Source organism: Eucalyptus grandis, chromosome 4, assembly GCF_016545825.1.
Source record: "Eucalyptus grandis isolate ANBG69807.140 chromosome 4, ASM1654582v1, whole genome shotgun sequence".
NCBI lineage: Eukaryota > Viridiplantae > Streptophyta > Magnoliopsida > Myrtales > Myrtaceae > Eucalyptus > Eucalyptus grandis.
This window is the reverse complement of record NC_052615.1, coordinates 34,512,501-34,528,572: the sequence shown is the minus strand read 5'-3', so window position 1 is coordinate 34,528,572 and position 16,072 is coordinate 34,512,501. Positions and strand designations below refer to the sequence as shown.

General features: G+C 42.1%; 1 protein-coding gene and 1 pseudogene across 1 annotated transcript; one reads left to right on the top strand and one right to left on the bottom strand.

The window, feature by feature from the left end:
* Positions 1–9: 9 nt before the first annotated feature.
* On the top strand, positions 10–4,209 carry LOC120292636 (annotated as a pseudogene).
* Positions 4,210–4,300: 91 nt separating this feature from the next.
* LOC120286027 (acetylornithine deacetylase-like) lies at positions 4,301–8,151 on the bottom strand. Its single transcript, XM_039311429.1, has 10 exons — positions 7,669–8,151; positions 6,680–6,924; positions 6,332–6,440; positions 5,735–5,873; positions 5,599–5,656; positions 5,497–5,514; positions 5,247–5,369; positions 4,958–5,111; positions 4,843–4,876; positions 4,301–4,660 (listed from the first exon to the last, which is right to left on the bottom strand). The coding sequence occupies exons 1-10, from the start codon at positions 7,999–8,001 to the stop codon at positions 4,557–4,559; spliced, it is 1,317 nt and encodes a 438-aa protein (XP_039167363.1). The 5' UTR covers positions 8,002–8,151; the 3' UTR covers positions 4,301–4,556.
* Positions 8,152–16,072: the final 7,921 nt, after the last annotated feature.

Here is a 16,072-nt window from a genome sequence, read left to right as displayed (position 1 = left end):
TGCCCGGCCATGGGCAACGGTGAGCTGCCGAATGAGGATTACCGAAAAGCGGCTTATTTCAGACAGGTCCAACGGAGGAATGCAGATGGATCGAGCCTTCCTCCTCACAAAGGGATGCCCCAGGATGTGGAAGGACCACCCAGTTGTTATGGTCTGCTGAGTCTGCATCATAGGTCAGATCCGTGGGGTTATTCCTTCTCCTTCGGAGGTCCTGGAGGATAATGCAGAGCATGAAGGCATTCTCTTGACATACGTATGTTCTGGGTCTAAATAGACCAATCGAAACGGGTCATATGTCCGTTTCTCAACCCATGTTTGGTAAAAGGAGTTGTTATGTGGGTTAATAAACATTCAATAAATGCGTTGAGTTTAGTTAATAATCCAATCTAAATTGACATATTTAATCCGTTTCGATCTATTCATATCCAGTGCAAATTTAGCAACTTATTTTGGACTTAAAATTCACTTTTAACTTCTTCCTCTTTAACTTGCTGCTTTTTCAAGTACGAGTGATTCTTTTATAAATCGATTTATCAAATTAGTGAGAGAGTATTATGAACAGTGGCATGAAGGTGGCGGTAACCCATCCATAAATCATAAAACCGATTCAGAATTTGGTTTGCTGGGGCCACTCGACTTTCATTTAATCTTCAAATTCCCATTTAAAATTCCGTATAAATTCTTAAGCACCGAAAGCATTGACCGATCTAAAAAAAATAAAAAAATAAAAAATGTACGACGCTTCGAAATTCCACGTGGGCAGCTGCAAAGCTCAGATTCTCCCTACGTGTCAGTCCGTCATTGGGCGCACGGATATCCAAGCCTTATCAGTCGCTTATGCAATCCCCAAAGCCCACAGATCAATCTGACCATAGGAAAGAAAAGACCACCTTTGCGGGTCCCGCGACATATCCCTCCGCTCTCTCCACCGTCCGTTTTTCCAACGTCCCTTCTCTCTTTCTCTCTCTCTCTCCTTTCCCTCTCGCTCTAAAAAACGAACGGTCAACCCGGCCACGGAGAAGCGACGGTGAGCGAGCGAGCGAGCGAGCGAGCCGAGCCGAGCTATGCACTCCGATTCGAGCCCCGAAGAGACGGCCGTGACCCGAGACGGAGCGCCTGACGAGCCCGGCCGTAGCCGCCGGACATGGAGCTGTCTCTGCCTTCGCTGTCCCAGGAACTCCGGCGGCCTCGCTGGCGTCATCCTCCGGCAGAGCCGCGGCGAAGCAGCTCTACGACCACGGCGGCGGGGGAGGTGGGGAGGAGGGGGATGAGGCGCGGGGCTTCGGCGGAGCTGCCAGGCCCCTACCTCGGGTGCGGTGCGTCAAGTCTTCCGCCGAGAGGAACGGCGGCGGAATCGATGCGAGCCGGGAGAGGGAGGGCGCGGGAGGGGACGCTTCACGGGCCCCGCCATGGAGGTGACCACATTCGACCGCGGCTTCGGCGATTCGGAGTTCCCGATTTGGGAGAAGATCGGCGCCGTCGTGCGGCTCAGCTACGGAATCGGTCCGTCCGGTTGCTTTCATCGTTCTCCTTCCCGTCGCTCTTGTTTTCATTTGCCTTCTATCCGTCCCTTAGTTAGTCCCGTGCTCGATGATGAACAGCGAAGATTTGCAAGACTTTTAGTCGATGAATTCGAGATTTTGGTCTTAGTAGAAGTAGCTGAACCGTAGAAATCCGAAAGTCAACTTAGGTAGTGTATTGTCCGTGGAAAAAGGTGGCCCTGAGAGTTGGTCCGGCTGCCTAAACTTTTGGTGGAATGTTTTTCTCCTCCTTGCACGGGAAATTTGCTTTTCTCTCTGTTCCCTCGACTCTTTTTTCTGCTACTTTCGGAAAGCATCTGCGTTTATGTAGCGATGATTGGTTTCGTTCTCGCTAGGGTACAGAGTTAAAAGCCTAAAGGCGCTTTTTCTCGATGATGGGTCTTGCCTTTTCCTGATTTCTTGATGTTCCAATGTGGAATTTGCTGTTTCAGGTATATACGGGGCAATGGCGTTGGCCGGGCGATTCATCTGCTCGTTCACCGGGATAGATTGCACGGGAGGGTTCCATCCTTCGCTAGACGCGATCGTCGGAGGGCTCGGATACGCCATACCTCCAATCATGGCTCTTCTGTTTATTCTAGATGTATGTGCATTCTAGTAGTAAATTGCATCAATTCATGTTTTAGATGAATTTGATTTTCGCAGTACTAAAAATTTCAAATTTTGTGCATGAGGTGGAACTTTGGGAAATTTGGAAGCTTTAGTTTTCATTAGCAAATGCTAGCTTTAGATGCATGCTTTGAGTTTGGGGACTTTGTGTTCACAAGGTAATATTGTTCTTCCAGGACGAAGTAGTGAAGTTGTCACCTCATGCTCGGGCTATAAGAGACGTGGAAGATGAAGAGCTATGGAGCTTCTTTTATGGGATGTCGCCGTGGCAGGTAAAGTCATCTCGTCTTATGCCTGCTTTGTCTTGTATTTTTTTTCCCCCTGTTTTCGAACTTGGTTAACTTTTGAAGTAAAGGAAGGAACTTTTCTAGTCCGATGTAATCTTGAATTCTTGATTTTCCAGTTCATACTAATTGTTGCTGCTAGCTCAATTGGGGAGGAGCTTTTCTACAGAGCTGCGATTCAGGTATGTTCATATGGGAAAATGCCATTTAGGCTTTACATATGGATTTAATTGGATATTCTCTAGCTCTTTCTGTCAATATATTTTGTCTTGGAGATTGACGATGTGTTGAACCTTCTACTGCGCATTAAAGATTAGTATTGATAAACATGGTTCGTATTCTTTGACAAAGAAGGGGCGGCTGATTCTTTTATGGGAACCGTGAAATTGTCATTGGTGTAATCCACAACATCACATGCACATGTTGTGATCGAATGTCTGTTTCATGTTACAGGGAGTACTCGCCGATGTGTTTTTGAGGGCACAGATTTGGTCACTGACGCTAAAGGGATCGCTTCTCTGGTATAAGTTTCACCCGGAAAACTGTTTCCTATCTTTCTGCAGGCAACGCCTAACTCATTTCCATCTCTAATTATGCAGACTGGAGTGCTACCACCTTTTGTCCCTTTTGCTCAGGCATTTGCAGCGGTTATTACGGCTGCGCTAACGGGTTCTCTATATTATGTGGCTGCCTCCCCAAAAGGTACGTATTAGTGCCCGAGTCCTAGGAAATCTCTGTCTTGCTTCTTTTGGTCGAAACACTGACAAACATTTTCATGCTTTCGTAGATCCCACATATGTAGTTGCTCCAGTTTTACAATCTCGCTCGGGTCGTGAAAATCTGAAAAAGCTCTTCGCAGGTGCCTACTCAGATATCATATCTTGAATATACTTAGCTGTGTTCATTTCGGTTACAATCATGCGCCCTCATCGGTGTATGATAGTTTGACGGGCCAGACACTGAAACATATTATGTAGTAGCAATAGACAACATGACTCGGTTGTGACATGTCGCACTATTCTGATAGGCCCTCAATTTAGTTAGAAACACTGATCACATCCTGATCTCTGTTCTCTGTTCTCTGTTTATTACTTATATGGATGTCGCAAAGCAATACATGATTATGCTGTATTCTTGATCTGGAACTTCTGGGAAAGCCAAAGTTTAACCTTTTCCTAGATGGCTACTGACATGGATTCCTCGGCCTCCTTGGTGATCCATCTTTCATTATGTGACAGCCTGGTATGAAAGGAGGCAAATGAAGAAAATCTACTCTCCTCTTCTCGAAGGACTTCTGGCTCTCTACCTTGGGTTTGAGTGGATTCAGGTAACATGCTGTTTGCCTAAAAAGCACCTATTTGAGCACTCTACTTATTTCACATGGAGCAGATGAGACTTGGAGATTGTTTTGACTTTAAATCCTGATGCCCATGTGACAGACAAACAACATCCTTGCACCTATAATAACACATGGGATTTATTCTGCGGTAATACTTGGACATGGCCTTTGGAAGATCCATGACCACCGGAGAAGACTACGCCAACGAATCCAGCAGCTTAGACAGGGAAACGATTCAAAATGAACACTGAATCAGCATAAATGTAGCTCGGCATGCATGGAACTTGTACATTACGTAGAGTTTACTATTGTATGGTCTAGTGGCAGATGTAATTTCGGTAGAATAACCTTATACATCAAGAATATGTAAGAGAAATTCAAAGCTGTATACATGATATCATACGAAGCCTCTTTTTAAGGAATTACTTCGGTAGGCTGCTGGTTGCCAGACACTATAGCATGTTTTTTTAATTTCAAGAGTGTGCTATGATCAATGACTGGAATAGTTGTCCCAACCGAAAAAGAAGTGAGAGATTGGTTGACATATTATTAAGCAACATAATCTTATAATTCCAAGTTCATTCAAGTGAAACAGATGGTGCATAAGCAATACAGGGAAGCAAAACCTTGTTTGACAACTGTCTAATCGATTGACAAACTCTTGCATAAATTTGTTCATCAAAACAAGGAAATAACCTCTTTGGGAATTTTCGTTGTCATTTGACTAAATTCTTGTAGGCGATAATCTGACAGTATGGTCTTTTTATGTCTTCATGTCGAGAGTCAATCTTCTAATTGGCTGATGACGCTGGCGAACACACGGTAGCCTTGGCTCATATCAGAAAAGAGGCAATACTCATTCTTTGCATGGTATGTTGCCATTAGACCTGTATTGACAAGCAAAAGCATCTAATCAGCTCTTACGATAGACTATTATTTTGCGAAAGGGAAGAAACAGTAAATAAATGAAAAAAAAAAGTACCAGACAGTTCTATTTTTAACTACTATCAAGAAGTTTGGCCAAAAGAAAGCTAAAATCTCTATTAATGATGACACATAAATATCATACCATATCCTGAAGTTTGAACGTCAAAGCCTTCATCCTACAGCATGAAATCATCTAGTTAAGTAATTAAAGGAGTACAATAATTTAACGGGACTACAACAAGAGAAAAAGTAGATACCTGCAGTTCCCTGATGAGAGGCAGGGTTCCTGTTATTGAGTAAGGCTTCACATGGCCCACGACCTCTTCGGTTGCTTTGCATAATACATGATAGCCACGGGAATTAAGATCACAAGCAACCCCAGATGATGCCTCATCAAAACTTATACTAAGTCTGCAGGAGATGGAACCGTTGTCGTTTCAACAAAATTTCAGCATGCGCAAAATCTGTCAGAAGTATGGGAATGCTGTGTATGTGTGAGAGAGAGAGAGAGAGAGAGCAGAGAGAGAGAGAGAGAGAGAGAGAGACCTTCCCCTCAGGTTCTCATCAGGTAAGACATACTTTGACACTGGACCCCGTGAATCTAATTTCTCTATGTTAGCATTTATGTCATCTACATATTCCTGCAGCTTCTTCACAACATCTGTTACACTGTATAGAATATCAGTCAGAATCCATCTACGAGTACCATTGGGTGAGGGAAAGAAAAAGAGTATTCTAGAGACATAATTGCTAGGGATTTGAAGGAGATTGAGAACTTTCAGTTACAGCAGCTTACTTGTAGAATGGTGTCAATCTGCAAACAGAGATTGTAAAAGGCCATTAAGTATAAAAACCATCAAGAATACGCATTAAAGAAGTTCAAAGCTGCTTTCCAAACCTGACATCTCCAGAAATTGTGCACTCTGCAGGAATTTGATTGATTCCGCCCCCAGGATCTGCATTGCAGGAAAAATATGATTTAGCCGCAAATTCTAGTTTTACCTAAAATTGTAACTTGCACTGTCGTAACTTACAAGACCACTGGGTTGGTTTCATCGTTGACGGAGTAGCAAATCCATAGACCTGCTCCTTGGCATGTGGAGGAAAATCATTGTAAAACCTTGTCTGAATCTCTTTCAGTGCCTCCATGGCCAGTTCCAGAGGATTTATAGCCTGTTATATACGAGAGGACAAAAATACATCAATTATTCAAGTTTTACTATCTAAAATCACTTATCATCTGATGAAACCTCGCTAAGCCTTATTGTAGCCACTAGCCAGTGTCCTTTTCTTTTAAGTCATCATTCATACTACTAAGCATTCTGTTGTTTGAATCTACTAGTGATCCACTATGAGCAGAATAACAATTGATCTATCACATGGTGCAGCAGTGAATTATGTTGACCAAGCATCTTCCTTTGGAAAGAACAAGCACAGAAAGCAGAAGCTGCAGAGTGCAGAGTGTAGTGTAAATGTAGTTTACTCAAAAGATAGAACCTCAAAATTATGTACAATGTAAACCTCAAGCAAATTTTTCATAAGGTCATTGTGAAAAATGTCGATATGATGGTATATTCAATTTAGATGGTCCAGAAACCAACAGTTTTATGTGAGGAATTTTAAATTCATACCTTATGTGCTAAACCACTGTGGAAAAGCTTTCCCGTAGCTTTGAGTTTCCAAGGAATCATACCACCAGTACCAATGCAAGGTTGTTTATCAGCAGTGTCAATCCAAAATCTGCATGGAAATCAAGGAACTGCCTAAAATTTCACAAATTTCAAATGAACATGAGCAAAAATACCATATGGTTCGCATGTTTATCAGAACAGTGGAATAGATTATTCATAGATTGCTCATGCAAAGATTATCCTTCTTTCAAAGCCATAAAGATTTATCTCCAGACCTTGTACTGAATCCATATATAGCAGATATACTTACAAAGGTAAGGTCCAGTCAAATTGGGGGAGAATACTTACAAAGGACCATCCTTCAGCTTATTAAGCAATCCATCTTTTACAAGAGCATCCACCCCCACGCCTGGAATGGAAGAATTTTCCTCACTAGCAATGAAAACAGCAACTACGGTTGACTTCAGGTTGGGCTTTGTCTCCCCCAACCTCTTCATGAGTTCGGTTACCAGGGCAACGTGTCCTAAACAATCTGTCGTTCCACGACCACGGAGTTTATCCCCATCGATGCTCAACGAGAAAGGATCAAACTCCTGAACAGTTGATCCTTTATACCATTATTAAATTATAGAAAATCCACATCCCATAATTAAAGAGCTGATGTCAATCACTCAAACGCTACCAATCAGCTCATATACTACATGGGACCAGTAACTTGCCCAAGTAGATTCTGCTACAACAGAACCAACAGGCTCAAGTGTGCAGAGTAAAAGAAGCAATACAAAGATTGTGTTTGCCAAAGGATGAACCCGTTCTAAATAATTCAAAATCATTCCAAATGAAATTAGAACCAGCAAAAAATTCTACCACACAAAAACAAAAAGGAAAGGAAAGATCAGCTGGACAGAAGCAGCTAACTTGTAAAATGCAGGCAACGATAAAAAGCAAACTACTAACAAGTACTTGATCACGGACAGAAATTGCGTAAAAATTCCAATTGCCAAATAATAATGAATCTAAAACCTCGTCCTCAGTTCAAATCTGATCAAATTCCTCAGTACATTCAGCCAAAACCCAACAGTAACACTCAAAGACGACCGAAATCGCAACTCGAAACTCGAGCTCAATATCGTACCAAGCCACCAGGATGGACAGCAACACATCCATGTCCATTCCAACGAAAGATTGAATTTTGATCAATACCCAGAAAAACATAAAAGCCCAACCCAGTTCAGAGAACTCGAACAACGCATTGAATTGCCCAACAGCCAGAAAACGCAATTTCCAAAAGAAGGGCTCAGAATTTGCTTATTAAAAAAAAATACAGAAATCATTACCCAGGCACTAGGATCCGCCGTGACGACATCCATATGCATCCCGACGAAGGACAGGATCTTCCCGGGCACGGTCCCCGGGTACTCCACGATGAGGTTGCCCCTGTTGGGGTGGTAGTTGACGTGGTTCACCACCAGGGGGCCGCCGCCGGTGGAGGTGCTGAGGGGGAGGAGGGAGTCGAGGACGTGCCTGACGATCCTGTCCTCCTGGGGGATCAAATCGGGAGGGTTGTTCTGGACGTACCGGGCCTCCCCGATGAGCTTCGAGAGGAGGGCCGTGAACGACTCCCTCTCGAGATCCCCCAGCGTCGCCTTCACGTCGGACGAAGAACCCATGATGGACACAGAGGAGAGAGAGAGAGAGAGAGGTGGCGCCGGAGAAGATGAAACCTTGAAGGACGAGATATGGAGGAGGAGGAAGTGTCGATATGAAGCGATTCTCTTCTCTCTCTTTTTCCCCTTTTCTTAGCTTCTCTATTTCTTATTCAAGGAGCGGTTTCTTCTCAGTTTGCATCATCGGAAGTTGCAAGGCAAAGTCGACGGATTGGCTCTTCATATTTTCAATGGTAATAATATACCTAGGGGTGTGCAACCGGATCGGTATATCAGGAACTAGACCGACCCACCCGGAAAATAAGGTCAAGATTGGTTCTCGTTGAAATCATTCAGGAACCGGTTCCTAAAATTTGGAATTGTTTGAACTGGTCCGAAATTGAGTCCAAGTGATTACCTACTCGAACCTGTTTTGGAACCGATTTTATAAGTAGGAGTCCAAAACCCTATTTTTTTACTTGATTTTTATTCTTATTCATGCAATCATATAACATTTTTCCTCTTGGCCTTCTCAAACATGCACGACGCTCTTCCTTCATCTTTCCTCTTCCTCTCTTGCTTTCCTCCCTCACTAGCTCCCTCTCACACCGTCCAATAGACAGATGGTGTCCATCGCCACCAAATTCTTATGTACCACCTAATTTCTCTTCTAGAGGAGTTATTCTTGCAGCAGAAATTTGTTAACTTTTCAAATAAATAAATAACTTTAAGTAGTAGTTATGGGAATGAGACTAATAGTAAACCCATGTTTGTTGCTAATGTTTATGCAATGTTATGATTTTTGCTTTTGCCTTATGATTTTATTTATGATAATTAGTTTTGTGGATCCTTAGTTTTTCGTTTAGTCAAAAAGTCCATGTACTTATTTATTACAAGTGCTTAATATTTCAATACAAATTATGAGGATTACGTTATTTTTTCGCATATTAATGTAAAATTCGAAGCCGTATAGAATATCGAACAATTATAAAACAAGTTCTAATGGAAACAGGGTTGACCTGGAATTAGATTGAAAGAATAAGATATGTCGGGTACAGGGTCTAATACAAATATGGTCGGATATATGGTTCAAAAATGGAGAACCGGCTATAATAAGGTCGAGTACTGGGTCCAAGTCTAGACCCTACCCACCTTGGACCCGATCACCCCTAGTAATAGATGGGGGGCAAGGAAGGAGATAATCATTCGACAAGCTTTTTCATGTGAAGAATTGAAATCAAATGATTTCCTATTTTTGATTCAACGTAAATCAAAGAATGAATGCTCTATCAGACATGATAAGATTCTCTTCCGATTAAATTATTCAATTCTGCATTCTTGAGATTTATTCTTTATGAAGCGAGAATATATTCAATCTGTTCACTTGTGAAAATAAAAAATCAGCTTTAGGAATCACTCAACATCAACGAATTGACACCATGACCCTCCAATCCATTCAATACCTATTCACACCTCGACCTTTTTTAGTGTCTTTCGAATTTCACTTTTGCCATTTTTAAGACTTCCCGACGCTTGCAATTTGAGGATTGTTGCTCACGTGAAACTTAAAAAGAAGACGAAAACAGCCTTAAAGAGAAGTGAAAGCAAAGCAATATATGATCCAAAAGCTTGGGCCGGCCCATGAAGCACGTAGCCCAGTCTCATCTGAGACGGGCCAGAATCCGAGTCCGACCAAGTTGGGCTTAGGAAATTATTTCTTCCGAGGGAAAAAAAGGAAAATTCCATATTCCCCTCCATCACTCTCAAATTCTCAAGGCGCCCCCTATAATTGCCTTTTGTCTCAAATAGCCCCTTCGTAGTTGGCGAAAATGTATCAAGCCATCCCTATAGCTTTTGAACGTCATAAAAATTGGACGGTGCTGAGTCACGTGCCCATCACGTGCATTTGTCCGCAACGGTTAGCGGGTATATTTTGTCCGTTTGCATTACTGTAAATTGAAATTCAATGATAACATTAAGAGAAATTGAGGAAAATAATGACAGAGACATGATGGTCCACCACCATCTCAGTTTGAGGAAATCCAACGCAATCTAGATATCATTTGACCGTTTAACTGATCGGAATTGGTGTCAACAATTGGGATGTTGGGAAATTTTCGTATCAAAAATTGAAAATTGCCCGTTACCAATCTACCAACTCTATGTCAATTGCTCTGAGCCAAGGTTACCTCCATAGGCCAAAACGCATGGACTTAACTGGTTCATGGCGGGCCTCCAAGTGGCTGATACTCCACGCCCATGCTTACAAAATAAGTTTCTTTATTATGGTAGAAATTTGTTTCAAATGGGTTGTTCTCGGGCTAGAGAATGGGCAAATGCTGGTTAATATCCTATTCTGCTTTTGTATGGATGATCGTGAGAAACTGAATTTCCCTTTCTGCTGGCCTTTCAAGCTCCAACGCGATAGGATGCAAGAAGAACAGAGAGAAATCTCTAGAAGCGGGAGAGAGAAAAACACCCTCTTCTTGAGCTCACCATGGTCGCCTTAAGCAGTGATTTTTGGTCCTGGTGTTTGCAGGGACGGCAACTCCAGATGCGGGGAAGAAAAACCCTCGTTCTCATGTGTGTTCTCTCTCTGTTATCCATACCTAGCCATGCCTTACCCAAGCACGATGGTCGAGTCGTGACGACTACCATCGCCTCTCTCTCTCTTTCTCTCTCTGTGGACTGGTGGTGGTGGTGGTGGTCGCCGTCGTCTCCTTCATTCCTCATCTCTCATTATCTCATAGAATTGGATTAGGGTTTGAACATAATCCAAACCCTTTTGTCAAATGCTGGGGGCTATTGGACAATTTTCCGTATTTCTGATAATGTAAGGCAGGAGTTTTCTAAACATCTGCAAATACCTCATGCTTGTACGTCCCTCAGTTATTGTCCGAATGATTGTTTAGAAATTGCAGTGCCTGATTGTACGATGCTCTGTCCACACATGTTTTGGGTTCATCTACCTTAGCCGTAACGATCTTGCAAAAATGTTCATAAGTTTATATACCATAGTTTATGTAAGATACGCTATCAATTTCATCGAGTGATCTAATAACATATTCACTCATATTTCACTATACCGGAGCTTATCTTATAATTAGAGTCTTTATGATTTTCACTAAGGATACGAAACTCCATAAGATGTCTAATAGGAAGATTAATGGAGATTTGAGACAAGTATGATTTCCCAACACACAGATCTTTCTTCTCTACTCTTTGATGGCACTACCTTCTAGTGTTCAGTGCCATCTTAATCAACCTATGGTATAAGATCTAATGTCTGGTTACCATGTGTTTTCAAGATAAGATACTTAAAAATCTATGGGTTTTGGTTGATTATATATATGAAACCCAATGGATTGCATGTTGATTATATATATGAAACCCAATGGATTGCATCTTTAGTGACATGATATGCGAGGAAATAAACATGGCCGTTCTTCTTGAGAAGTATTGGACTATATAAACTTTAGAGTAGCTTTACCACCTTCGCTTAGGATTCTCTGAAATTCTTGATATTTTTCATAAAATTCACTGAAACTGCAGTCAAAAGATCTCTAAAAAATTAGCAATAAGATAAGGACAATCAAATTGTCATGCTAATCCTAAGATGTGAAGTTTCTTTTCTGTAAGATTGTAGTTGCATGGAGTTTAAGATTTGGAGGTTTGCACTTCAATTCAATGGATAGTAGATTTTGCCATAAGGCAAAGGGTCAAGTCATTCAAGAACCTCTGCAAAATGGCTTGAGATAATGTTTCCAAAAACCCCTCAATAAGAAAAGCCGTCATGATCCTATGGACAATGGCTATAGGGCATTCAATGACTAAGGTATATACCAATATAATCATTTTAATTCCTTTGGACGATCTTGTGGGGGATACCAAATGTGAAGAGATATATGATTGGATAGTCTGGAGAGATCCTTATTATAAAAGCCATAGCTCTAAGATTTTAACCAATCCAAAGGTCTAAGATTTTAACCTCCATTTAGTTTGAATAATCAAAAAGTGTAATCAAATCCTTTAATTTATAAAATTAATGCAATTCAATCCTTTCATTTAACACTATCAATTTGTCTAGCTGAATATGCCAAGGGACATTTTAAAATTAATATATCTCTCATACGTGTCATTTTTTTATTATTTTTCTTTAAATATTATTTAAATAATACCAAAAAATAAAAAGCTAAAAAAATTAAAGAAAAAAATTAAAATGGCCAAGGGCTCACCAATGACTGCCACCGCTACCACCCATCGTTTGGAGGGGCTAGTGAGGATGGCTGGGAGCCTTGTTGACGAACCTCTTGGAGAGTGAGGCTTAACAAATAGGCCAACGTAGGGTGAGCTACGCTAGCAACCTTCACCGACCCATTCAATGATGGGTGGTAGCCACTAGTGAGTCCTTACTCTCTTTTTTTCTTTTTTCAATTTTTTTCTTAAAATATTTTAGCCTTTTTAAAAAACAAATATTAACTAAAATTCAAAAGAAAAATTAATATAAAAAAATAGCACGTATGAGAGATATTTATTTTAAAATGTCATATTAATATTTTTCATTAAAAAATTGACAGTATTAATGAAAGAATTCGATTGCATTAATTTAACAAATTTTAAGACTTGCTGTATTTTGAACTCAAATTCACATTTTCGATAAGTTTAAGGAAACTTTTAGCGTATATCTTAAATAATAAATCAAGCTTATGAATGATTGGGCCGAACAGGCCGCGGTTGGGCCTGGGCTAACACCTTTCCACGCAAGAAGGATCCTCGAACGGCGTCGTCGCACAAGCTATCTCCGCTCGTGAGTGCTGTGCGTTGTCACCATATGGAACGAAATCGGAGAAGCTCATCTCTCCTTTGCTCATCGGACCAAGATGGAGCGACAAGCCCCCCCGTCTTCCTTCCGAGCACGAGGCAAGCGTGATGGGGCTGCATCAGCTGTCGCCGCGCTCTGCTTGCGACGATAATGTTGAAGCTGGACGTGTCGTCTATCTCTCCTAGGTCCACATGCAGGACCTTCCGCCACTGCGCTTCCACATTCCCTCCTTCATCCCCAGCATCCATCTCCTCGTATGTCCCTACTCCCTCCACTCTCTCTCTCTCCCTCTCTCTCTCTCTCTCTCTGAGTGTGCTCTCTTCGTAGCGTGGCTCGGAATTTCGTGGCTATGACCGAACCCATTGATCTAAACGTTCATAATCTAACCTGGTGGTCCCTAACATTATAGCGGGGTTCCAAAATTGTAGAAACGAAATTGAAGTCTCGGTTTTGACGCAGAAGAGATCAGGGGACAAAAGATGAATCAAACTTTATTGAAAATTTGATTTTACTTCTGAAAATATGGCCTTGCAATTCAAGCAAACCCAAAAGATCAAGAGTTATATAAACATAAAAGTTCAAGAATTCCTCTTTGAGAGAGGATGCTCCATTAAATGAAAGCCACGCAATCCTTCTTGCAAAGTTTGTGTTTTATGAAATTGTCGTTTCTGTTTATCAAATTATTTGGGGTTGGCTGTAGATTGAACTCTACAAGCAACATACCACCGATACCAATTCATAAACTTCTAAACCATACGACAGGCACCATGGCCGGGTAAATGATTCGGGCAAAACTTGACGGCAAAAGTTTGCCACCTTGGCAAGTGATTTACATCCTTAACGCTTGGGAAAGACTTAGAAGCATGTAACTTACCATACGAAAAGCATCCATAAGTGAGTACAGAGGGTAAAAATAACCACAAGACCATACTTTTTATAGCTCAAAAAAGAATGGTCTTCCCTAATCTATGTCCAGTGGCCAATAGGCATGCGGCCCTGCTAGTAAAGGACGGATTCGAACCCCGCGAGCACCGCACTATACATAGAAGAGGAGTGAGACCAAAAATATATATACAGTGAACTGCTCTCTGCCTTTGCATCAATCAACAAAGACCGTCTGGCAAAATCTATAATGAACAGTTGAATATAACAAACCTGTGTAATGATGCGGACCTCTAGGGGGATCTGAGCATTAATCTCGTAACCAGTTATTCAGAGGATGCATTGTCACCTAACTAGACTACCTTCTTGCCTTCCTTTAGCGTCGATAGGAGTTGCCTTTATCCCATACAGCGAGCTAAATCAACCTCCCTCGCCCTTTCTAACCGTGTTATTCATGTACAATGCCGCGAACCAACAATTCGATAATGGCAACATCCCACATCCAAGAAGACCAACCTCCGCATTACGCTGCCGGTGCTTCCAATCGATTTCAAACCTGAGGCTATCACGAAGAGAGTATTAAATAGTTTATAGAAAGGAGAAATGATAGAAAATGTTCGATGAAATATCATTTATCCGAACGAAACCAACCACTGATAAAGCATGAGGAATCTAATGTTAAGTTCCAAAATTTTCTTCCAGAAGTGACTATAGTCAAAATAGGAAAAGTGTTAGACAAGTTCTAAAACCTATTTTTGGGCGGATATTACTTACTTGGACGTTGGACACATTGTAGCATAACCGGTGACTAATGTGGACAATTTTCAATATTTTAATATTCATATTATTACTTTTTATTTTTTCTGATTTTTTTCTTTTCTTCTTATTTTTTGCAGGTGATCGCCACAGGTAATGGCTGAGCAGGCTGGCCTCACTTGTAGGCAATGGTCGGTGTTGCCATATGAGGCTCGGCCAAGTGAGCCTTGGTGAGGGCTCCGCTCACCAAATCTAGCAAGGCCGGCCCTTGCCTAGGCCAGGGGCAGCCCCACCAGGTGTCGCCTTCTCTCACCTCAGTGAGGCCTAGCGAGGGGAGCCCTCGCCTATGGCAGGCAACGGCGACCCTCGCCCAAGCAAGGCCAGCCCGCTCAGGTGGTTAATCACTAACAAAGGAGGAAGAAAGGGAAAAAATCGAAAATATTAAAATATTAAAAATTATCACGCCCAGCTCCCTTTGTTATTAATAACCAGTCAAAATTAATCGGAATGACTGAATTGACAATGGACCAAAAAGCTTATGACTAAATTTGGCACCGATGAAATGAGTTTAGCACTTTTAGAACACGATGATAGAATGCAGCATCAGAATATGCAACAGAACAGAGGAAATCTCCAGTGTGCTCCTATATGAATTCCTCTAGTTCTGAGGACCGACAAACATATAATAGATGATTGAAAGAATTCCAGGAAACAAGTGCTTACTTCCGAGTCGTCGAAGCAATCCAATCTGGAGGAGGCCAGAACAGCTCCGAAAACCTGCATGATCTTCTGTAGGTCCAAAACGGCCACTATCCATGTCATAGACACACATCTTAAGGCTCAAAATCTGCTGCCCTTCCAACATAATCCCTATAAAATATGAGATTCCCTTTAGAAGCCCCTAGATCTGCAGCTGAAGCAGAGAATGCACATTCATCTCCCAGAAACAGCACCCTATCCCTAAGTCTTTCGCCCTGCTCCACACCTGCTCTTTGCTGTCCAACTTGTAGACCTTAAGCTGGACCGTCTCGCTCATCAAGGTAATCTATTGAGCTTTCATTGGTCGTTCTCCGCATCAGGCTCCTATCCCTGTAGACCAACAGCAGCTCGCCGACGAATTCCACCAAGAACTTCTCACGACCACGGAAATTCGGCTGCACAAACGAGGTCACACCCGAATCCAACCCGACGATCACAGATCCTCCCAGCACGATCAACGGCATAAAACTCCCCATTAAACAATATCGTCGTCATACCATGGCGACGGCCTTTCCTGAATGATGGACCACCGTTCTTCCTTAGATTTAAACATGGACAATTTCCCCGACGCAATCGGAGCAGCACATAATCATTTCCATTGCCTAAACACATGAAAGCAACCTTATCCGGGAAAAGTATGTCAGCAGGACGGCGGTCGTCATTATTCAAGCACCGCAACACATACTCGTGCCCTAACTCCAGCACGCGCAGATTCATCAAGTCAAAACTCTTGGAAAATCCTCAGGCAGACGATCAATTCGCAGCTGGAGAGAGGGTTCAGTAGATGCATCCTCCCAGGGAAGGCCTTCCCGACCTTGAGCAGCCACCCGCCGGGAACTGTTTGGTCGCGGGATCGGGGCACTCCGAGGGAGGAAG

What these genes read in the sequence shown, in the direction of transcription:
- LOC120286027 (XM_039311429.1), bottom strand. Translation starts at nt 8,001, where the DNA reads ATGGGTTCTTCGTCCGACGTGAAGGCGACGCTGGGGGATCTCGAGAGG. An exon ending in CGGCGGATCCTAGTGCCTGG is followed by an intron (nt 6,925 to 7,668) that starts GTAATGATTTCT and finishes TCAACTGTTCAG; the next exon opens with GAGTTTGATCCTTTCTCGTT. An exon ending in AAGCTGAAGGATGGTCCTTT is followed by an intron (nt 6,441 to 6,679) that starts GTAAGTATTCTC and finishes ATTTCCATGCAG; the next exon opens with ATTTTGGATTGACACTGCTG.